The sequence below is a fragment of the Cnephaeus nilssonii genome (assembly GCF_951640355.1).
Source record: "Cnephaeus nilssonii genome assembly, chromosome: X".
NCBI classification, from domain to species: domain Eukaryota; kingdom Metazoa; phylum Chordata; class Mammalia; order Chiroptera; family Vespertilionidae; genus Cnephaeus; species Cnephaeus nilssonii.
The window spans coordinates 48499316-48523747 of NC_137071.1; the positions used below are offsets into that span (position 1 = coordinate 48499316).

Genomic DNA, 24432 nt, shown 5'->3' on the forward strand with positions numbered 1-24432 from the left:
AGAGGGATAGAGAGCTAGAAACATCGATGAGAGAGAGACATCGACCAGCTGCCTCCTGCACACCCCCCCCACCGGGGGATGTGCCCGCAACCAATGTACATGCCCTTGACCGGAATCGAACCTGGGACCTTCCAGTCCGCAGACCGACGCTCTATCCACTGAGCCAAACCGGTTTCGGCTGTTTATCTTTCTTTTAAAGAAAACAAACAACTCTTATTTTCATGGATATTTTCTATAGTTTTTCTGGTCTCTATTTCATTTATTTCTGCTCTGACTTTTGTTATTTCATTCCTTCTGCCATGTTTGGGATTAGTAGTAGTTCCTTGAAGTATACAGTTGTAATATTGATATTTCTTTTTTTCTTACCACTATACACTTCACTTTTACAACTACATTTGCTGTATCCCATAAGTTTTGGTATCTTGTGGTTTCATTTTCATTTGTCTCAAGGTTTTTATAATTTCCTTTTGATTTCTTCTTTCGTCCATTGGTTGTTCAAGAGTTTAATTTCTATGTATTTGTGAATTTTTCTAGTTTTTTCATTATTAATTCCATTTTGAATTAATTTTTGCATGAAGTGTGAGGTTTGTTTCAAGATTAACTTGTTTACCTGTTGATGTCCATTGCTCCAGCACCATTAGTTGAAAAGACCGTTTTTCTTCCATTGAATACTTTTATGCACTTGGTTGAAAATCAGTGCATATTTGTATGGGATTATTTTGGGGTTCTTTATTATGTTCAATTGATCTTTCTGACAATACCACACAGTCTAGATATATACTATAGCTATATAATAAGGTAGTGTGGTTCCTTTTACTTTATACCTCTTTCTCAGAATTGTTTTAGCTACACATTTTCATTCCTCTGCTTTTATGGGTATAGAATAATCTCATCTCTATATTTTTCTTATTCTTTTGCTTGTATTCTATTTGTATCTTCATCTTTAAAGTATGTTTTTTAAGCCATATATAAAATTGGGCCTTGCTTTTTCATCTAATTTGACAATGTCTGCCTTTTCACTGGGATATTGAAATTATTTTCATTCAATGTGATTTTGCATATGCTGAGATTTCAAAGTATCTTATTTGTTTTCTATTTGTCCCATCTAAATTTATTCTTTCTTTCCTCTTATTATGCCTTCTTTTAGTTTATTAAATATTTCTATAACTTTATTTTGTTATAGACCTTAGATTATAGATCTTGCTTTCAATACTTTTGGATATATATCCAGAACTTGAATTACTAGATTATATGGTAATTCTATTTTGTAATTTTTTGAGAAATCACCATACTGCTTTCTATAGTAGCATTCTATTTTACAATCCTACAAACTACTTTAATTTTTAAATAATATTTTTTCTGAGGATAGAATTCTAGTTTGATAGTTTTTTCTTTAGTTATTTTTAAATTGTTGCTCTACTGTGTTCTTGCTTACACTGCTTCTACTGAGGACTCTGATGTTCTGCTTAATTTGTTCCTCTGTATGTAGGGTGCCCTTTTTCTTTGGCTGCTTTTAAAATATTCTCTTTATCACTGGTTTTGAGCAATTTGATTATGTGCCTTGGTGTAGTTTTGTGTTTCTTGTGTTTAGGGTTTGCTACACTTTCTGATTCTGTGTGTTTAGAGTATTTTTTAAGTTTTAAAAGTTTTCAACCATTAATTTTTTACTATATTTATTCTCTCTCCTCATTTGAGGATTCCAATTACCTCTATATTAAGCTACCTGAAGAATTTCTGTAGCTCATTGATGTTCTTTCAATTGTTTTAGTTTTTTTTCCCCCTATGTGGTTCATTTTAGATGGCTTTCATTGCTATGCCTTCAAGATCACTACTCTTGTCTTCTGTAATGTCTAAACTAATGTTAGTACTATCCAATATGTTGTTTTATTCCTAGACATAGTTTTCATCTTTAGAATTTGGATTTTTTTTATATCTTCCATGCCTCTACTTAACTTTTTGAATATATGGAATATAATTATAAGAGCTGTTTTAATGTCCTCTGCTAATGTTAATTTCTGTGTCAGTTGATTGTGTATTCTTTTTAATATCGGTTGTGTTTTCCTACCTCTTGAATGCTTGGTAATTTATTACTGGATGATGAACATTGTGAACTTTAACTTCTTGCGCACAGGACAGATTTGTATTCCAATAAATATTTTTACTTCTACTCTGGGAAGCAATGAAGTTCCTTGGGATCAATTTGATCCTTTCAGGTCATACTTTTCTGATTTTTAGGTAGTTCTCAAGCAGTGCTCAGTGTAGGATTCCCTATTACTGACACAACACTCTTCTGAGTTCTCTACCCAGTGCTCCATGAATTAGAGCAAGCATGTCAAACATGCTTGAATTAGAGATTTTATAGTCTGTCTGGTATGAACAGGTTCTATTTCCAGAACTATGTGAGTCCTAGGCATTGTTACCTCTAATTATTTTATTTAATTAAAGAATAGTTTATTACTTTTTAGAGAGAAGAAAGGAAAGAGAAACATTGATATGTAGCGTAACATCAGTTGCCTCTTGTATGCCTCCAAGAGGGGTTCAAGCCCAAAACCCGGGTATATACCCTGACCGGAAATCAAATCAGCAATCTTTTGGTGCATGGGACAATGCCCAACCAAGTGAACCAAACCAGCCAGAGAACTTCTAATTATTTTATTTTATTTTTTCATTTTAATTTCTTTATTGGTTATTACATATTTGTCCTCATCCCCCATTACCTTCCCAACACCCCCACACACTCATGCCCTCACCCCCTGTTGTCTGTGTCCTCTGGTTAGGCTTATATGCATGCATACAAGTCCTTTGATCTCTCCCCTTTACCCCCACCTTCCCCTACCTTCCCTCTGAGGTTTGACAGTCTGATCAATGCTTCCTGTCTCTGGATCTGCTTTTGATCATTAGTTTATGTTGTTCATTATTTCCCATAGATGAGTGAGACCATGTGATATTTATCTTTCTCTGACTGGCTTATTTCACTTAGCATAATGCTCTCCAGTTCCATCCATGTTGATTCAAATGGTAGGAATTCCTTCTTTTTTAGCGCAGCATAGTATTCCATTGTGTAGATGTACCACAGTTTTTTAATCCACTCATCTGCTGATGGGCACTTAGGCTGTTTCCAAATTGTAGCTTTGGTAAATTGTGCTGCTATGAACACAGGGGTGCATATATCCTTTCTGATTTATGTTTCTAGCTTCTTGGGATATATTCCTAGAAGTGGTATTGCTGGGTCAAATGCGAGTTCCATTTTTAGTTTTTTGAGGGAACTCCATACTGTTCTCCACAGTGGCGGCACCAATCTGCATTCCCACCAGGAGTACACGAGGGTTCCTTTTTCTCCGCATCCTCTCCAACATTGGTCGTTTGTTGATTTGTTGATGATAGCCATTCTGACAGGTGTGAGATGGTACCGCATTGTCGTTTTCATTTGCATCTCTCGGATACTTAGTGATGTTGAGCATGTTTTCATATGTCTCTTGGCCTTCCTTCTGTCTTCTTTCGAAAAGTTTCTATTTAGGTCCGTTGTCCATTTCTTGATTGGATTGTTTATCTTCCTTTTGTTGAGTTGTATGAGTTCCCTGTGGATATTGGAGATTAAACCCTTATCAGTGATAACAATGGCAAATATGTTCTCCCATGTAGTGGTCTTTCTTGTTGTTTTGTTGATGGTTTCTTTTGCTGTGCAAAAGCTTTTTATTTTGATGTAGTCCCATTTGTTTATTTTCTCTTTAGTTTCCATTGCCCTAGGAGCAGTATCAGTGAAGAAGTTCCTTCGGCATATGTCTGAGATTTTGCTGCCTGTGGATTCCTCTAGTATTTTTATGGTTTCCCGTCTTATGTTTAAGTCCTTTATTCATTTTGGGTTTATTTTTGTGTATGGTGTAAGTTGGTGATCTAGTTTCATTTTTTTGCATGTATCTGTCCAATTTTCCCAACACCATTTATTGAAGAGACTGTCTTGATTCCATTGTATGTTCATGCCTCCTTTGTCGAATATTAATTGGGAATAGTGGTTTGGGTCGATTTCTGGGTTCTCTATTCTATTCCATTGATCTATATGTCTGTTCTTGTGCCAGTACCAGGCTGTTTTGAGAACAGTGGCTTTGTAATACAGCTTGATATCTAGTAATGAGATCCCACCTACTTTGTTCTTCTTTCTCAGGATTGTTGTAGCTATTTGGGGTCTTTTTTTATTCCAGATGAATTTTTAGAGAGTTCATTCTAGGTCTGTGAAATATGCCATTGGTATTATAATGGGGATTGCATTGAATCTATAGATTGCTTTGGGTAGTATGGATATTTTGATTATGTTGATTCTACCAATCCATGAACATGGTATGTTCTTCCATCTGTTTATATCTTCCTCTATCTCTTTTTTTCAGTGTCCTGTAGTTTTTTGCATATAGGTCTTTTACCTCTTTAGTTAAGTTTATTCTTAGGTATCTTAATTTTTTTTGGTACGATGGTAAATGTGATTTTTTTTTTAGTCTCTCTTTCTGTAAGTTCACTATTGGTGTATAGAAATGCCATACATTTCTTGGTGTTAATTTTGTATCCTGCTACCTTGCCGAATTCATTTATTAAGTCTAATAATTTTTTATGGAGTCTTTGGGGTTTTCTATGTACAGTATCATGTAGTCTGTGAATAAGGACAGTTTTACATCTTTTCCAATTTGGATGCCTTTTATTTCTTGTTCTTGTCTGATAGCAATGGCTAGTACTTCCAGTACTATGTCCAACAGGAGTGGTGAGAGTGGGCATCCCTGTCTTGTTCCTGTTTTTAGGGGAAATGGCTTTAGTTTTTGTCCATTGAGTGTGATGCTGGCTGTGGGTTTGTCATATATGGCTTTTATGATGTTGAGGTATGATCCTTCTATTCCCACCTTGCTGAGTGTTTTTATCAAGAGAGGGTGTTGGATTTTGTCAAATGCTTTTTCAGCGTCAATTGATATGAGTATGTGATTTTTATCTCTCAATTTGTTTATGTGATGTATCACGTTTATTGATTTGCGGATATTGTACCATCCTTGCAGCCCTGGGATAAATCCTGCTTGGTCATGGTGTATGATCTTTCTGGTGTATTGCTGGATCTGATTTGTTAGAATTTTGTTGAGGATTTTGGCATCTACGTTCATGAGCGATATTGGCCTATAATTCTTTTTCATTGTGTTGTCTATCTGGTTTTGGTATTAGGGTGATGCTGGCTTCATAGAAGGAGCTCGGAAGTGTTCCTTCCTCTTGAATTTTTTGGAATAGTCTGAGGAGGATAGGTTTTCATTCTTCATTGAACGTTTGGTATAACTCTCCTGTGAAGTTGTCTGGCCCTAGGCTTTTGTTTGTTGGAAGATTTTTGATGACTGCTTCAATTTATTCCATAGTTATTGGCCCATTGAGATTTTTAGAATCTTCCTGATTGAGTTTTGGACGGTTGTATTTTTCTAGGAATATGTCCATTTCCTCCAGGTTGTCTAGTTTGTTGGAATAGAGTTGTTCATAATATTTTTTTAACAATCCTTTGTATTTCTGTGGGTTCTGTTGTTATTTAGCCTCTATCATTTCTCATTTTGTTTATTTGAGTCCTCTCTCTTTGCTTCTTGGTGAGCTTGGCTATAGGTTCATCAATCTTGTTTATCATTTCAAAGAACCAGCTCTTGTTTTCATTGATCTTTTGTATTTTTTTTTTTTGTCTCTCTGTCATTTATTTCTGCTCTAATCTTTATTATCTCCTTCCTTCTGCTCACTCTGGGCTTTTCTTGTAGCTCTCTTTCTAGTTCTTTGAGTCATAGCATTAGATGATTTACCACCATTTTTTCTTGTTTTTTGAGGGAGGCCTGTAGAGCTATAAAATTCCCTCTCAGGACTGCTTTCATTGTGTCCCATAGGTTTTGGATTGTGTTTTTAATGTCATTTTTAGGTTGTGTTTTTAATGTCATTAGTTTCCAGGATGCTGTAATTTCTTCTTTGATCTCATAGGTAACCCAATCAATATTGAATAATATGCTATTCAGCTTCCAAGTGCTTTGAATGTTTTGGATTGTTTTTATTGTAGTTTATTTCTAAAATTATGTCATTGTGGTCTGAAAAGAAGCTTGGTATGATTTCAATCTTCTAGAATTTGGGGAGACTTTGCTTGTGACCCAATATGTGGTCTATTTTTGAAAATGTTCCATGTGCACTCGAGAAGAACGTATATTCTGCAGCGTTGGGGTGAAATTTTCTGAAAATGTCAATTAAGTTCATCTGATCTAGTGAGTCATTTAGGATTGTTGTTTCTTTGCTGATTTTTTGTCTAGAAGATTTATCCAGTGATGTCAGTGGTGTATTAAAGTCCCCTACTATGATTGTATTGTTGTCGATCTCTCTCTTGATATCTTCCAGGAGATTTTTTATGTATTTGGGTGCTCCTGCTTTGGGTGCATATATGTTTATCAGGGTTATATCCACTTGTTGTATCAATCCCTTTATTATTATGAAGTGGCCTTCCTTATCTCTTATTATGGCCTTCACTTTGAGGTCTATTTTGTCAGATATAAGTATTGCTACCCCAGCTTTTGTTTCATTTCTATTTGCCTGAAAGATATTTTTCCTCCCTTCACTTTCAGTCTGTGTGAGTCCCTTGTTCTGAGGTGGGTCTCTTTGAGACAGCATATATATGGGTAATGTTTTTTTATCCATTCAGCCACTCCATGTGTTTTGATTGGAGCATTTAGTCAGTTTACGTTTAAAGTTATTATTGAAAGGTACTTGTTTGTAGCCATTTTTATTTTTTGAGGCTGTGTTCTTTCTTAACTTTTTGTTTCTTCTTTTTACAGCAGTCCCTTTAGCATTTCTTGCATTGCTGGCTTGGTAGTGATAAACTCTCTTAGCGTTTTTTTGTTTGTTTGTTTGTTTTTGTTTTGTCTGCGAAGCTCCTGATTTCCGCTTTAATTTTGATTGATAGTCTTGCTGGATAGAGTATTCTTGGATTCAGTCCCTTGCTTTGCATCATTTTGTATATCTCCTTCCATTCCCTTCTAGCTTGATGTGTTTCTGTTGAGAAATCATTTGATAATCTGATGCGGGATCCTTTGTAGGTAACTTTCTGTCTCTCTCTTGCAGACTTTAAGATTCTCTCTTTGTCAATAACATTTGCCATTGTAATTATGGCGTGTCTTGGTGTGGGTCTTTTGGGATTCATCTTGCTTGGGACTCTCTGTACTTGAGTAACTTTTTTCTTCCCCATATCAGGGAAGTTTTCTGTCATTATTTCTTCAAATAGATTTTCTAATCCTTGTTGCTCATCTTGTCCTTCTGGCAGCCCTATTATACGTATGTTATTTCGTTTTGTATTGTCCCAAAGCTCCTTTAGGCTCTCCTCCTGCTTTTTAATGTTTTTCTCTAGTTGCTGTTCAGATTGGGCTTGTTTCTGTACCTGATCTCCTAACTCACTAATTCTGTCCTCTGCTTCTTCTAGTCTACTGTTGAAGCCTTCCATGGTGTTTTTGATTGTAGCTATATCATTTTTCATTTCTTCCTGATTTTTGCATAGGTTGTTGATTTTTTCGTCCATCCGGTGTATGAACTGTATGACCATTACTCTGAATTATTTTTCTTTCATGTTGCATGCTTCCATTTCACTTATTTCCTTTCTTGGTGCTTCCTCCTTTTCTTTCCTCTGGAGATTGCTTCGTTGTCTCCCCATTCTGACTATCACCAGAAGGTTCAAATGTCACATTGAAGAGGCCTTGGCCATGTGCAGTGGGAATTTTGCACCCTCTAAGTGTCACTGAAGATCTCTGATACCAAGACGTGCAGTTGCTGTGGGTTAGTGGGAGCCACGCTCGCCCTGGGTCAGAGTCACAGGCACTTAGTGTGGCCTCGTGTGTGCACCTAGAATCAGGGACTTAGTGTGGCCTGCGCCATGTTGAAACAGAGAACCCACTGGCGTGAGCCAAAAATCAAATTCTCCTATTGTGTGCCAGGAGTCAGAGGCTCCCTGTGTCCATGCCGAAAATCGAGTATCAGAATCTCTGTTGCTTGGTGCTACCTTGCAGTGAGAATCAGGGTCTCTGTGTGCACATGCGCCCAGGATTAGAGTCACTGGCTCTTAGTGTGAATGTACTGGGAATCAGGGATACCAGGCACATGCAATGAGGAACAGAGTCTAGTCACTGGTGCTCATTGCTGCCTCTTGCATGGAGATTCAGGGTCCCGATCTGCTTGGGAGACCGGGTTGCTCAGTTGCACTGTGTTGGCAGGAGGTCCACTTCTACCCTGTGGTAAACAGCCTTCTGTGTGCGCTTGCTCCGAATCAAAGTCAGGTGGCACTGCCACTTAGTGTGGGTGTGGGGTCTGGTCATGTGGGTGTGCACTGTGGAAAACAAACTCCCCGTGTCCATGCACCCAGGCTCAAATTCAGCACTGCCTCCCTGTGTGGGAACAGGGTCTGGTCGTGGGGAACAAACTCCCCGAGTCCACACATCCAGGTTCAAATTCAGCGCAGCCTCTCTGCTAAGGTGCAGGGTATGGTCATGGGAAACAAACTCCCTGAGTTTGCACCCCCAGGCTCAAATTCAGCGCTGTCTCCCTGAGTGGGTGCAGGATCTGGTCACAGAAAACAATCTGCCCAAGGTCGTGAGCCTATGCTCAAATTCAGGACTGCCTTCCTACCTGGGCGTGGAGAAGAGTTGTGGGAAACAAATTCCCCGAGTTCGCAAGTCCGGCTCAAGTTCAGCGCTGTCTCCCTGCCCTGCATGGGCGCGGGATCTGGTCAGAGAAAACTACCTCCCTAAGGATGATCAGCTAGGCTCAAATTCAGCCCAGTCTCCCTGCCTGGGCATGGAGACGAGTCGCGGGAAACAAATTTCCCGTGTCCGACACCAAGGCTCAAAGTCAGGCAGAGTTGCTACTGCTTTGTGTGTGCAGAAAGCCTTATTGTGTGGCTGGGGTCTGGTAGTTTCTATGTCGCTGCTGCGGGGGGCAGCAGGGGAGAGGGATTGGCTTTGTGACTCACAGAAATCTGCGGCTGTGGTGCCTGGAGTTTTGGTGTCCCTGGGTCTGCAGTAGTTATCACAGGTATTTTACCAGAGTGGCTGTAGGGTCCTGGTTTGCTTCTGAGACCAGACTGGGTGGTGGCGAGGCTAGGATTCTAGTCTCAAGCAGTACTGTTCTTCAAGATGGTGTGGTCTCTGTGCCGCTGGTGTCCTCCCTGAAGTGTTTGCGGTGGCAGCAGGATTTTTCCGTCTAAGACTGCCTGGATTCGCAGACCCCTGGAAGAACTGCAGGGTCTAACTGTCCCTATTTCACTCACATACACACCCACACACGTCCATACACACCTCTATCACTCCCTCACTCTCTCACACACTCTCCCTCCCTACCTTCCTGCTGGTTGCCATCTTTCCATCTGACCACCTCTAATAATTTTAGATGTTATTCCCCTGACTTAGATATTTTCATTCCAAACTATCCTGATCAGTACTCTGCTAAACATTGGAGGAGGACTCTCTGATTTCTGGGGTTGTCTTTATATGCTATATTCTGATCTCTGGTATTCTGCTCTATAAACTTTAGCTGCTTTGCTCTCCCAGATTCTCAGTTCCATCTTCTCAAATAAGAAAGCCTGCAAGGACCCACTTCAGTTCCTCTTCCTATACTACAGTCTGGAAACTCAAGGCAGTAAGCTGTACCACAACAGTGCTCACCTTGTTCATTTCCTATCTCCCAGAGAGCACTCCCTTGTCTGATAGGCAGTGTCTAAAATTTTTTTTTCATGTATTTTATCTTTTTTTATTTGAGGGAGGGTGTGTTCAAGCAAAGACAGAAATGTGGTCACTGTTACATCTTGGTTGGAAGTGGAAATCCACTGTAACTTTTAAAAAACATTATATCCTTTTTTCAGATTACAATTGTTTCTCTTTTTTCCCCCCATATCTCCCTACCACCCCGTTCCCACGCCCCCTCTGCCCTTACCTCCCCCCCGCTGTCCTTATCCATAGGTGTATGATTTTTGTCCAGTCTCTTCCCGTACTCCCCACATAGACACCCCTTTCCCCCTGAGAATTATCAATCCACTCCCATTCTATGCCTGATTCTATTATGTTCACCAGTTTATTCTGTTCCTCAGATTTTTAATTCTCTTGACTTTTAGATTCACTTGTTGATAGATATGTATTTGTTGTTCATAATTTTTATCTTTCTTCTTCTTTTTCCTCTTTTTAAAGAATACCTTTCAGCATTTCATATAATACTGGTTTGGTGGTGATGAACTCCTTTAGCTTTTTCTTATCTGTGAAGCTCTTTATCTGCCCTTCAATTCTGAATGATAACTTTGCTGGGTAGAGTAGTCTTGGTTGTAGGTTCCTGCTATTCATCACTTTGAATATTTCTTGCCACTCCCGTCTGGCCTGAATAGTTTCTGTTGAGAAATTAGCTGATAATCGTATGGGTGCTCCCTTGTAGGTAACTAACTGTTTTTCTCTTGCTGCTTGTAAGATTCTCTCTTTGTCTTTTGCCCTTGGCATTTTAATTATGATGTGTCTTGGTGTGGTCCTCTTTGGATTCCTTTTGTTTGGGGTTCTGTGTGCTTCCTGGACTTGTAAGTCTATTTCTTTCATCAGGTGGGAGAAGTTTTCATTCATTATTTCTTCAAATAGATTTTCAGCATCTTGCTCTCTCTCTTCTTCTGGTACCGCCATAATTCTGATGTTGGTTCGCTTGAAGTTGTCCCAGAGGCTTCTTACACTATCTTCAACTTTCTGAATTCTCTTCTCTTCTTGCTTCTCTGGAGGAGTGTCCTTGGCCTCTTTGTATTCCAAATCTTTGAGTTGATTCTTGCGATCCTCTAGTCTGCTGTTGGGTCTCTGTATAATATTTTTTATTTCAGTCAGTGTATGTTTAATTTCTAGTTGGTCCTTTTTCATATACTCAAGGGTCTCATTAAATTTATCAGCCTTTTCCATGAAATTCTTGAAAAACTTTATAACCGTGGTTTTGAACTCTATGTCCAGTCGCTTGTTCTCTTCCATTTCTTTGGTTTGTGATGTTTCCTTGCCTCCTCATTTTCGCTGCTTCCCTGAGTTGGTAGGGTAACTTTGTGTACTAGGTGTCCTATTAGTTCAACGGGTCAGCCTCCCAGTTACCTGAGGTGGACACTCTTGGTGTATCCTTGTGTACTGTGTGTCCCCCAGCAGGAGCTACAGCAAGGACTAGTTCTCTCCTCTTTTGCTTGGGCGGTTTTGGAGCAGTCTGACTGGAGCTGCAGTTTATTTGGTTAAGCTGCCACAGAACAGGCCATTTATATGCAAAAGCTGCTGTGTGGAGCCTGGTCGGGTTTGTAGAATGTGCGAGGCGGGGCCTCAGGGCGGGGCGGGGTCTCAGGGCGTCACTAGGCTAGGGCATCGCAAACTGCGATGGCTGCCTTCAGCCCTCTCTGCCTTTCGGCGTTTCCAAGTCCCTGAGTCCCACGCTCCAGCGCAGTAAACACTGATTGCTGGGCGCACCTCTGCAAAAAAGTCACTCTCACTTTCTGACCCGATGGTCGAGAGTCCAGCTTCTCCCCGTAGGTGTCTGGGTCCCCCGCGTGTCCCCAAAAACTGGATTTCAGAGTGATTGGGAGCTTGTCTCCCTGCGGGTTGAAGAAAAGCTGCGCACCCAGTCATCTGCCTCCAGCCTGATTCGCGCCTCAGTACCTCACTCAGCTTTTCAACGTTTGTGCTCCTTTCTCTCCTTAGTTGTAAATCTACCACTCAGCCAGCTTTCCCGTGGTTCTGGGTGGTAGACGTTTTGTCTTTTAGTTGAATTTTTGAAATTGTTGTGCGAGGCAGCAGATTAGTTGTTTAACTTTGCCGCCATCTTGGTTCCTCCTGGTTGATTATTCTATATCCTTTTTTATTCATACACACAAATGCATACGTACCAAAATTTTTACAAGTGATTAGATTATGAATAACTATACTTTAAAAAGTCTTATCTGGCCTTTGCTGGTGGTGTTCAGTGGTCAGAGCATCAGCTCTGGTACAGAAAGTTTGTGGGCTTGATTCCCAGTCATGGACACGCACCCGAGTTGCAGGATAGATCTCCGGCCCCAGTTGGAGCACCTGTGGGAGGCAACCAATTGATGTGTTTCTCTCACATTGATGCTTCTCTTGCTCTCTCCCTTCCTCTCCCTCCCTCCTTTCCACTCTCTCTAAAAATCAATGGAAAAAATATCCTTGGGTGAGGATTAACAAAAATGAATAAACATAAAATATCTGTAGTTTCAGTAAACCTGGATTGGTTTGCAAAGAGAAAATATATTACTACCCTTTTGTATTTTTTATTGTACCACAACTTTATAAAGTTTTTTTTAGAACAGTTTTAGATTCATAGCAAAATTGAGAGGAATGTACAGAGATTTGCTATGAAACCCCTGCTCCTACACATGCATAGCCTCTCCATTAAACATCCTCCACCTGGGGCCCAAGTCCTTCTGATCGAGGACCCCCCCCCCCAAAAAAAAAATCCTCCAGCAGTCTGGCTAGTGTTGCTGAGAAGCTGAGCATTGACCCAGGAACCAAGAGGTCACCTAGTTTGATCCTAGTCAGGCTACATGCCTGGGTTGTGGGCTCTATCCCCAGTAGGGGGGATGTAGGAGGCAGACAATTGATAACGTTTCTCTCTCAGTGATGTTTCTATCCCTCTATCACTCTCCCTTCCTCTCTCTCTAAAAACAAATCAATAATATATATATATATTTTAAAAATCCTCCACCAAAGCCTTACATTTGTTACTAATGAAAGTACATTGACACATCATAATCACCCAAAGTCCATAGTTTACAATACGGTTCACACCTGGTGTTGTACATTCTATGGGTTTAGACAAATGTATAATGATATCTATCCATCTTTATAGCAGCATTCAAAGTATTTTCACTGGCCTAAAAATCTTCTGTGCTTCATACCACAATTTTTTAAAAATATATTTTTGATTTTTTACAGAGAGGAAGCGAGAGGTATAGTGAGTTAGAAACATCGATAAGAGAGAAACATCAATCAGCTGCCTCCTGCACACTCCCTACTGGGGATGTGCCTGCATCCAAGGTACATGCCTTTGACCACAATCGAACCTGGGACACTTCAGTCCACAGGCCGATGCTCTATCCACTGAGCCAAACCAGTTAGGGCCATACCACAATTTTTAACAATATTTTTATTGATTTCAGAGAGGAAGGAAGAGGGAGAGACAGAAACATCAATGATGAGAGAGAATCATTGATCGGCTGCCTCCTGCCCACCCCCTACTGGGGACCGAGCCTGCAACTCAGGCCTGTGTCCTGAGCATGAATCGAACCATGACCTCCTGGTTCATAGGTTGATGCTCAACCACTGAGCAACACCAGCCATGCCACACCACAATTTTTAAAAGGAATAAAATCCCTTGGAGTTTCTCATTCTTCATGTTAAATTACTTTTCTATAGCTTAATTTCCCTACATTGTAAGTACCCAATGGGAATGAATCACATCTTAGTATTTTAAAATAAATTCTTGTCCAATGCCAATTAATAGTCTACATTATGAATAATAAATAGAGATATTATTAAAGTATTTGATGCTCTATGATTTTTATAGTCAACATACTGTTTCATTTATTAGGGTTGAGAAAGAATATTAAAAAAATGAAAACAAATTATTCTCAAACCTGAAAACTTCTGTAAGCTTTTTTCCACAGAATGTTGTGTAAATAGCCTACTAATCCTGTTGGCAGTGGTCTTCCTGTTTGCTGACCTAAAAAACAAACAAACAACCTCAATATCTAGAAACAAGAATCAAGATCTATTACATTAAATGAAAGAGCTAACTATATTCAGACCTTATAATCTTTAAGTAATGGCTACAAACAGAATCACATTTAGACAGGTTTTTATAATCAATTTTAGATTTACTAGCAAAACTGATTGATTATACAATACAATCAGAGTTTGGTAGATTCACAGTAATTCACCCATCTATCTGTGATAGTTTTCCAACCTAGTCTCTCTTTAATGTATTTCCCATGTTCCAAATTTGATCATCATCTGGTATCTTAATGTTATTGTGAATGAACAGACAGCAATGCTAGAAATCATTAATAAGAAATGTTTATTATGTATTAACCAGATCACATCAAGTTCACAAGAAAGGCCCATTATACCTTAAAGCCTTTGTAAAATACTTTAAGACAATGTTTACACATAAACTTTATTACTTTAAATTGTAACTTGTGTCTGATTGTTTGTTGTCTAGACATTTACAGGGTTCAAATATATTAACACATATTAACATAAAGTTTAAAACAATAATATAATTCTATACCCACTTCTCTTTCACCCCTTTGGCACTATAAATTTCTGCAAAGTCTTGATTAGAGACTGAGAGTCTCTGACACCCAAGCCTAGTCAGCAGATATAGTTTGTGCCATGACTTAGTTAAAAATACCCACATGAGAGTAAAATGTTATAATACTTAGGGAGTGTAAGTGTATAATCCGATATCACAATAAAACTAAGATTCCCTGAATGTAATCTTAGGAAAATTAATTATTCTGGATAACCAAGTTTTCTAGTTGACTGACAGTTTACTTTTATTAAACATAAAACATTTTTTATTTTAAAAATTCTAAGTAATTTCATTATTTTTTCTAAAATTATGTTTCATGAATTATGTTTTCTAAACATAATTTTTAGTTTTCTGAAGCACATTTTAACCATTGCTTGACCATTCAAAGTCAACAATAATAACAAGTACTGTATTTTGTTATACTATTAATATATCACAGTGATGCCTTTGGATATTACTATAGAATATAGTACAGATTATTATATATTTTTTAATGTTTAAAACTGTTTTATAAATTTGTAGAGGTTTTTTTTCCTATCTTATGGTCAGGTTAGCCATATATTTCTCTGTAGACCCTTAACTCTTTTTAAAAATGTCTTTTTAACGTCTTATTGATTTTTAGAGAGGAAGGGAGAGGGATAGAGAGATAGAAACATCAATGAGAGAGAAACATCATCGATCAGCTGCTTTCTGTACACCTCCTAGTAGGGATCGAGCCCACAACCTCAGCATGTGCTCTGACCGGGAATCGAACTAGTGACCTATTGGTTTCTGGGTCAGTGCTCAACCACTGAGCCACATTGGCCAGGCCCTTTCACTCTTTTTCTAAAATATATTTTTATTGATTTCAAAGAGGAAGGGAGAGGGAGAGAGAGAGATAGAAACATCAATGATGAAAAAGAATCTTTGATTGGCTGCCTCCTGAATGCCCCACACTGAGGATCGAGCCCACAACCCGGGCATGTGCTCTTGACCAGGAATCAAACCCAGGACTGTTCAGTCCACAGGCTAATGCTCTATCCATTGAACCAAACCAGCTAGCGCCCTTTCACTCTTTTTAATATGTTACCATTAAAATGCTAAGGGTTGGCCCTTGTTGGTGTGGCTCAGCTCATTGGGCATCATCCCTTGCACTGAAAGGTTGGTCGTTTGTTTCCCCGTCAGGGCACATGCCTGGTTTGTGGGCTTGATCCCAGTGGAGGGCATGCAGGAGGCAGCCAATCGAAGTTGATGTTTCTCTCTCATGGATGTTTCTATTTCTCTCTCTATAAAATATCAATTAAAAATTAAAATTGAGTCTAAAAATAACTAGATTCTTAGTGAGGGTCTGGAGGGAGGGTGTCATCAGTAAAATATGTTTCATAGAATCTAGAGTTCAAAAGGCTCTTAGAGATTATCTAGTCCAGCGGTCACCAACAGATGGTCCGCGGACCACTGGTGGTCCGTGAGGTCCAATAGGTTGGCTACTGCTGGTTTAAGGAAACCTTTTGAGTAGTGGTTGCCAACCGGTGGTCCACGGACCACTGGTGGTCCATGAGGTCCAAAAGGTTGGTGACCGCTGCTCGAAAGATTTCCTTTTAAAACATTATCAATAACTAGCCCTGGGCAATGTAGCTCAGTTGGTTGGGCATCATCCATATACCAAAAGGTTGCTGGTTTGATTCATGGTCAAGGTACATGCCTGGGTTGCAGGCTCGGTACCCAGTAGGGGGCATGTAAGAGGCAGCTGATTGATGTTATATTCTCACATTGATGTATCTCTCTTCTCCCTTCCTCTTGCTCTAAAAATCAATAAACTATATTTTAAAAATATCAATATATCAATAACTATGTTTTTATAAAAACATGATACATGCTTATAAAACACAAGCAATCTAGTAAAATATAAAGAAATTACCTAAAATGCCATTACTCAGAGTAAATTCCAATGTTAACATTTAGTAACTATATCTCTATATATATGTAGAGTTGGAAGAAGAGATTGGGATGAGAATTTTCTAAGAAAGGGATCATACTATCTGTGTTCTTCAGGATATAGGAGTCTACAGACAGGTGGGGGTTAAGAGAATGCTAAGATTTGGCTCTATATCTCTGCTTTAACTAAACTAACTCTAGGGACAGGGTTCATATAAGATAGCATCACAAAAGGATGCTACTGCTTAAATAGAAGTTAACAACCAGGAATTATAGTCCACTATTTTCATTTCATAGTTGGGAAAAACAAGATCCAGAGATACTATTGATTTTCTCAAAGGCATAGAGCTTATTTGAGATCAAACTGGAAACAAGAAATTAGGCTTCTAACATCACAATTTTCTACTGCACATGAGTCATGAGTTTTAAGCTCAGAGGTTTATCTGTTTTTGTTGATGTTTTGTTATTTTTGCTTAGTTCCTCATTCTAACTTGCCAAACAAGTGAAATCTGGATAAGTGAGGTATTATAGTTATAGGTTATTAGAGGGTAAAAAAGGAATGAGAAAAAGGAAAAATACTGGTATGTTGACCTGAGTATTTCACTACTGATCTGACATCTACCTTCGAAATACATGCATGTTAACACCTTTCTAAAACATCTGTAGAAATCCTACTGACCTACAATGTTAACACCTTTCTAAAACATCTGTAGAAATCCTACTGACCTACAATGATTTCTTCAATCTTTTCCTTGGCAAGCAGTTCTTCCTTCCTTTGTAAAAGTATGTCAATGTGGAGCAATAAAGCTTTTCCAATATTTTCTGATGACTTAAAATGTTCACAGATAATCTTCAGGAAACGAAATCCAACAAATTCTCTGTTCAATGAAACAAAGTCGTAAGTGGTGTGAATAGAATAACTTTTTTTAATCAATGGGACCAAAGCTTATTTGGGTATGAGCAAAAGTCAAGATAAAACTATATCTGAGCTTAAGTAATATCACTAAATAATTAAATAAGCCTATTTGTAAAAAAAACACATTTAATTCAATTTCTGTTTAATTTATTAGACCACAAATATTTTATTTTCATGAACACCTACAGTCAGGTAGTCATCTCTCTCCTAATATTTTATTTATGCTTTTTTTCCAGAAATGATACTAATTTATAAAAACTGGGTCATGTGATCCAGTGAAGATACATGAACTGACATTAGAAATTTACCAGTCACTTGTGATGAGAATGTTTAGAATTTACTCTCTTAGCAACTTTCAAATACACCATAATTATAGTCACCATGTTGAACAGTACTTCTCTAGTATTTATTTATCTTGTAAATGGAAGTTTGTACTTTTGGACCACCTTCTGAAGTCATTATGCTATACACCTTTAAACTTATACAGTGCTGAATGTCATTTCTCTCTCTCTCACTCTCTCTCTCTCTCTCTCTCTCTCTCTCTCTCTCTCGAGAGAGAAGGCTAATATGCTAATAATCCCTCTGTCTGTTCAACCATTCGACCAGTTGCTATGATGCACACTGACCACCAGGGGGCAGACGCTCTGACCGGTAGGTCAGCTTGCTGCTGGCTGATCAGGACTGGGCAAGATGGGCTGGACACACCCTAGAGCCCTCCCAAGGTCCCTCCCCGGCCCTGATCATGCACTGGTGGGGTCCCTCGGCCTGGCCTGTGCTCTCACAATCCGGGACCCCTCAGAGGTTGTTGGAGAGCCAGTTTTGGCCCAATCTCTGCAAACCAGGCCTAGGGACCCCACCTGTGCACAAATCCATGCACCGGGCCTCAAGTATCTCAATAAAACTAAACAGAAAAACAAAATTTACCAGTTTCCTCTGCCAAAAACTCCTTATATTTACCTGTGCTTGATTACACAAATAATACATATACATATATTTTAATTGTTTATTTTCTTTTTTAAAATTTTATTTTATTTCATTTTCCATCACCATTTATCCCCTCTATGCCTTCTTCAACCTCCACCCATTTCCCTGCACCCTTGCAATCACCACACTATTGCTCTTGTCCATGAGTTCTCTCTCTCTCTTTTTTGCTCAATCCATCCACTCCCTTAACACACCCCCAGGGCTGCCTGCCTGCTCTCCATCTATGAATCTGCCTCTATTTTGCTTGAATACCAGTATATTTTGATTATTTAAAAATTCAAGCAGTTCATGGATTGGAAGAGTTATTATTGTTAAGATGTTAATACTCCTAAAGCAACCTATAGATTTAATGCAATCCCTATAAAAATCCCAATGACATCTTTTACAAAAATAAAAAACTCCATCTTAAAATTCATATGGAATCTCACAGGACTCTGAAGAGCCAAATCAATCCTTAAACAGGAAAACAAGGCTAGAGGACTCATACTTCCTGATTTCAAAGTTTACTGCAAAGATATAGTAATCAAAACAGTGTGGTGCTGGCATAAAGATATATGCACCAATGAAGTAGGATATAGAGTCCAGAAATAAATTCCTGTACATATGGTCAAATAGATTTCCACAAGAGTACCAAGATCATTCAATGGGGGAAAAGAGCAGTCTTTTCAACAAATGATGCTGTTATCCACATGCAAAGGAATGGAATTGGATCTTTACCTTATACCATACAAAAAAAAAAAAAATGAACTAAAAATGGATCAAAGACCTAAACAGAAGAGCTAAAATATAAAAACTCTTAGAAGAAATCACAGGGGGAAATCTTCACAACATTGGAGTTGGCAATGATTTTTTTGGATATGATACCAAAAGCACAGGTAACAAAAGTAAAAATAGGAAAATTGAACTATATCAAAATTTAGCATTTCTGTATATAAAAGGATACAATCAACAGAGCAAAAAGGCAACTATAGATTGGAAGAAAATATTTGCAAATCATATATCTGATAGGGGGATTATACCCAGAATTTTTAAGGAACTTCTAAAACTCAATAACAAAAAAATCAAATGAACAATTTAAGTAACAATTGCAAAGTACTAAACTAAACATTTCTCAAAAAAAAGATACACAAATAGCAGCAATCTCATGAAAAGATACTCAACATCACTAATCATTAGGGAAATGGAAATTAAAACCATAATGAGATACCACCTCACACCCATTACAATAGCTAATGTAAACACACACACACACACACACACACACACACAAACGTGTTGTAAAGGATGTGGAAAAATTGGAAAACTTGTGCACTATTGATGAGAATGTGTAATAATGCAGCCACTACAGAAAACATTATGGTAATTCTTTAAAACATTTAAAATAGAATTCCCATATGATCCAAGTATAAACCCAAATAATTGAAACCAGGGTTTCAAAGAAATATCTGTATACTCATGTTCATAGCAGCATTATTTACCATAGCAAAAAGGTGGAAGTTACCCAAGTCTCAATTGAAGGATGAATGAATAAACAAAATATAATATATACACACAATGGGATATTATTCAGGGAGGAAATTCTGAGTGTCCCAGTGATGTGAGCTGAGGAATATTCAACTGGCCTTGTAGGCTTTGAGGATGATGGAGGAAGGGGACCATAAGTCAAGAAATGCAGGTAGCCTCTAAATGCTGGAAAAGTCAAGGAAACAGATTCTCCTCCAGAGACTCCAGAAAGAAACCAGCCCTGCCAACACCTAGATTTTAGCCTGGTTAGATGTAATGCTTCTGGACTAAAGAACTGAATAATAAATTTGTGTTGTTATAAGACAAAACCTTTTTAATTAAAAAAGTGAGGAAATTCTGACATGTTACAACACAGATGAATCTTGAGGACATTATGCTAAGTGAAAGATGCCAGTCAAAAAAAAGACAAATCCTGTATGAGTCCACTAAGCTGAGTTACCTAGATTAGTCAAACTCATAGAAAAAGAATGTAGAATACTGTATGTAAGGAGCTGGGGGTAGGGGTGAATATGGAGTTACTGTTTAATGGGTACAGAGTTTCACTTTTACAAGATAAAAGGAGTTCTGTAGAGAATATTAAAAATAGCAGTGGAGTAAGTGGAGGCTGTATGGATGCACTCCCAGGATAAAACTGGAATAACAACTAAACTACAGAAAAACTTCCTGAATAATCAACGGAAGACTTGCTGGAAAGAACCCTGATAACCGAGGACTGAAAGGGGAGACTTCATAGAGACTAGTAGGAGGAGCAGAGGCATGAAAAGGCTGGCCAGGCCCCACAGACAACAATTGAAGTTCCAGAGAGATATCTCAGCTGGGGGTGGGGGTTGCCACTGAGAACTCTGGGGTCTAATCCTCAAGCAGGGCCACTCAGCAGAGAGCACCCAAACTGAGAAGGGTACCCACACAATATCTGGCTGTGAAAAGCAGCAAGGTTGCTTCCTGCCAGGGAGAGATGGCAGGAAATTCAGGCACCCTCTTAAAGGGCCAAAACACAAAATTCCATGTGGAGCCACTTATCTTGTGCTCTGGTAGAGGGAGGGCAGAGTGGACTGGAGCTGTGTAAACAGAAACCAGGATCAGGGGCTCTGAGATGAGAGCTCAGAAGGCACATACCCCAGTTTCCAGTGCTAAGTCATTCCCTCATGCTGCAGAGGTCATCTTTCTCATGCAGACATTTGCTATACAGGTGGCCTTGCCTGGAGAGAAAGCAGTTGACCCAAAATATTGGAAAACACCTTGCTGAACGGTGTGGAGTTACTGAGGCCCATTAAGAGACTGAGAATAACAATTAGCCTCCAGGCAGAAGGAATTGCCTCACCCTGTTGTACAAAAATATAGTCATATCTGTGGACAATTGCCTGAGGGCAATTCAAGACAGAATCCTATCAGTCTGTAGACAGAGGCAGTCTCTGTAGGCTTTGAGTCTTTGCCTGATATAATTAGTCAGAAACAGAATTTGACAATGTCCTGCACTAGAGACTGAGAGGCACAGCAGATCTACTTAAGACAGATATCTCTCTGGAACTCCCAGTCACAAACTCAAACAGGCAGCCAAAATGAGGAGACAAAGATACAACCCCCAAATGAAAGAACAAGAGAATTCTCCAGAAGAAGACATAAATGAAATGGAGATAAGAAATTCATCTGATATACAGTTCAGAATAATGATGGTACAGATGCTCAACAACATGAGAAAAATATAGTAACTATGAAAACAGAAATAATGACATAGCACAAATAAAGAACACATTTGAAGGAATACACAGATTAGGGGAAGTTGAGGATCAAATCAGTGAATTAGAAGTCTGGGTTGAAAAAAATCACTCAAACAGAACCAAAAAGAAAAAACAATTAAAAAACAGGAGTACAGCTTAAGGGAGCTGTGGGACATCATGAAATGTAACAATATTCGAATAGTAGGTTTGCCAGAAGAGGCAGAAAGGAGGAAAGGACTAGAGAACGTGTTTGAAGAAATAATGGCAGAAAACTTCCCTAACCTGGTAAAGGAAAAAGTCTCACAAGCTCAGAAGGCACAGAGAACCCCAAGCAAGAAGAACCCAAACAGGCCCACAACCAGACATCAAAATTCAAATGCAAAAATTAAAGACAAGGAGAGAATCTTAAAGGCAGCAAGAGAAAAGGAAACTGTTACCTACAAAGGAGCTCCCATATGGCTGACACTTGATTTCTCATCAGAAATTCTACATACCAGAAGGGAATGGCATGAAGTACTCAAGGTAAAGGAAAGCAAGGTCTAGAAACCAAGATTACTATACCCAGAAGGCTATCATTCAAAATAGATGGTCAAATAACGAGCTTCCCAGGGGGGAAAAAAAAGGCTAAAGGAGTACATCACCACCAAGCCAGTATTAGAAGAAATGCTAAAGAGACTGCTGTAATGAGAAGAAACACAGAGAGAAATTAGGCATACAGAATTAAAATGGCAATAAATAAGTACCTATCAATAATAACCTTAAAAGTAAATGGATTAAATGCTCCAATCAGAAGACATAGGGTAGCTGAAATGATACAAAAACATAACCCAATTTTATGCTGTATACAAGAGAGTCACCTCAGAACAAAAGACTCACATAAGATGAGAGAGTAAATAGATGGAAAATAACTTTCTATGCAAAAGGAAAAGAAAAGAAACATGAGTAGCAATACTCATATCCAACAAAATAGACCAAAATGAAGGCCATCACGAGAAAACAAAGGGGGTGCAGTGGTGTGGGGATTGGCTACTGCAGCCCAGCTCAGCGCATTTGAATGCCTGCAGCAGTGAGGAGGTGTCCTCGGCCGACTGTTCCACCTTCTGCCACAGTCGCCTTCACCGGGCTGTGCTCGCTGCCTCCACTCCCCGGAGCCTTCGCTGGGCTGCGCTCTTCGCTGCCTCCATTCCCCGGGGCCACTGCTCCCCTCGCCCTCAACGCGCACACCATGAGGAAGAAAGACAAGAAGTTCTTCAACCAGAGCTTGGCCCAGTGGAAGCTCTTCATCTACAACCCGACCACTGAGAGTTCCTGGGGCGCACCGCCAAGAGCTGGGGTTTGATCTTGCTATTCTACCTAATCTTTTATGGGTTCCTGGTTGCACTCTTCACATTCACAATGTGGGTTATGCTTCAGACTCTGAATGATGAAGTTCCAAAATATTGAGACCAGATTTCTAGTCCAGGACTCACGGTTTTTCCAAAACCAGTGACAGCGTTGGAATATTCATTTAGTGTGTCTGAACCAGAGTCCTATAAAGGGTATATTGAAGACATTAAGACGTTTCTAAAGCCATATGCTTTGGAAGCACAGAAGAATATCAAAAACTTCTCTGGTGGGGTACTCTTTGAACAGAAGGGTCCAGTTTATGAAGCATGTCAGTTTCCTCTGAACTTACTTCAAGCATGCAGTGGGGAGAATGATCCTGACTTTAGCTACTCCCGCGGACACCCTTGTATTCTTGTGAAAATGAACAGAATAATTGAATTAAAGCCTCAAGGATAGAATGCACTGGTAATTCTAAGGGTGAAAACACAACAACTCTACCAGCTTATCCTCCAGAAGGAAACATAAACATAAAGTATTTTCCATATTATGGGGAAAAAACTGCATGCGAGTTATCTACAGCCATTAGTTACTGTTGAGTGCAAGATTGTTGAATCACCCAACCTGAAAAACTATGATGATAGTGACAAGTTTTTAGGATGAGTTGCATTCAAAATCACAATGTGTGCATAGTAGGAGTTAGAATATGTCCACAGAGTAAATGTTGTGTTGTCTGTATTTATTTTATATCAGCCATACCTGACATTCTAGAATTACCAGAGGCCCAGTGCATGAAATTTGTACACGGGGGGGGGGGGGGTGTCCCCTCAGCATGGCCTGCACCCTCTCCAATCCGGGATCCCTCTTGTAATCCAGAACCACTGGCTCCTAACTGCTCACCTGCCTGCCTGCCTGATCGTCCCTAACCACCTCTGCCTGCCTTCCTGATGCCCTCAACTGCTCCCCTGCTGGCCTCATCACCCCTAACTGCTCTCCCCTGCTGGCCTGATACCCTTAACTGCCTAACTGGTCTCCCCTCCAGGCCTGATCTCTCTAAACTACTCTCCCCTCCTGGCCTGATACCCCTAACTGCTCTCCCCTCCTGGGAAGATCCCCCTAACTGCTCTCCCCTCCTAGCCTGACCCCCCCTAACTGCTGTCCCCTCCTGGACTGATCACCCTAACTGCCTAACTTCCACCTTCTCCCTTCTACCTTCTCCCGCGGTGCCAGCCTTCTCCCGCACTGCTGCCTTCTCCCTTCTGCCTTCTCCCGCGGCCTCTGCAAAAGGGACCGTGGTGCTGGACTGGCCCTCAGCCCTCAAAGCTGCCACAGCTGCTGGCCCTTGGCCTTTGCAGCTGCTGTGGCTTTGTCTGGAAGGACGTCCAGAAGATGTCCACCCTAATTAGCATATTACCCTTTTAACAGTATAGATGAGACCACCTGAGAGGTGGGGTGGTAAATGACACTGAGGTAACATTGTAATGTGCTTCCCAATCATAGTGTTTGATGTCCTCTGAAGTAACTGCCTGTTGCCTCTGCTGCCTTTGAAACGATTGTATAGTCATCAGACAGGGACTGTGAACACCTGATTCTGAACATGTGGGTCTTGTCCTATTTCTTTATGTGGTTTAATTGCCAAGTGTCTAAAGCTTAATGTGCTGTGCAATGTAAATATTTTATATATTTAACACTGGTTAACTGTCATATATTGATGCC

The 24432-nt window shown here is 39.6% G+C and overlaps 1 protein-coding gene and 1 pseudogene across 2 annotated transcripts in view; one reads left to right on the forward strand and one right to left on the reverse strand.

The window, feature by feature from the left end:
- The window catches only part of TEX11 (testis expressed 11), a gene marked incomplete at both ends in the record, with an annotated part of 446038 nt that overhangs the window by 179523 nt on the left and 242083 nt on the right, over window positions 1-24432 (reverse strand). The window contains 2 exons of the mRNA XM_079764448.1: window positions 13661-13746; window positions 16978-17129. Coding sequence (XP_079620574.1) covers window positions 13661-13746; window positions 16978-17129 — 238 coding nt within the window. The remainder of the gene's footprint in view (window positions 1-13660; window positions 13747-16977; window positions 17130-24432) is intronic.
- LOC307095239 (sodium/potassium-transporting ATPase subunit beta-3-like) lies at window positions 22619-23409 on the forward strand (annotated as a pseudogene). Its single transcript has one exon. The product of its transcript is annotated as a sodium/potassium-transporting ATPase subunit beta-3-like (transcript).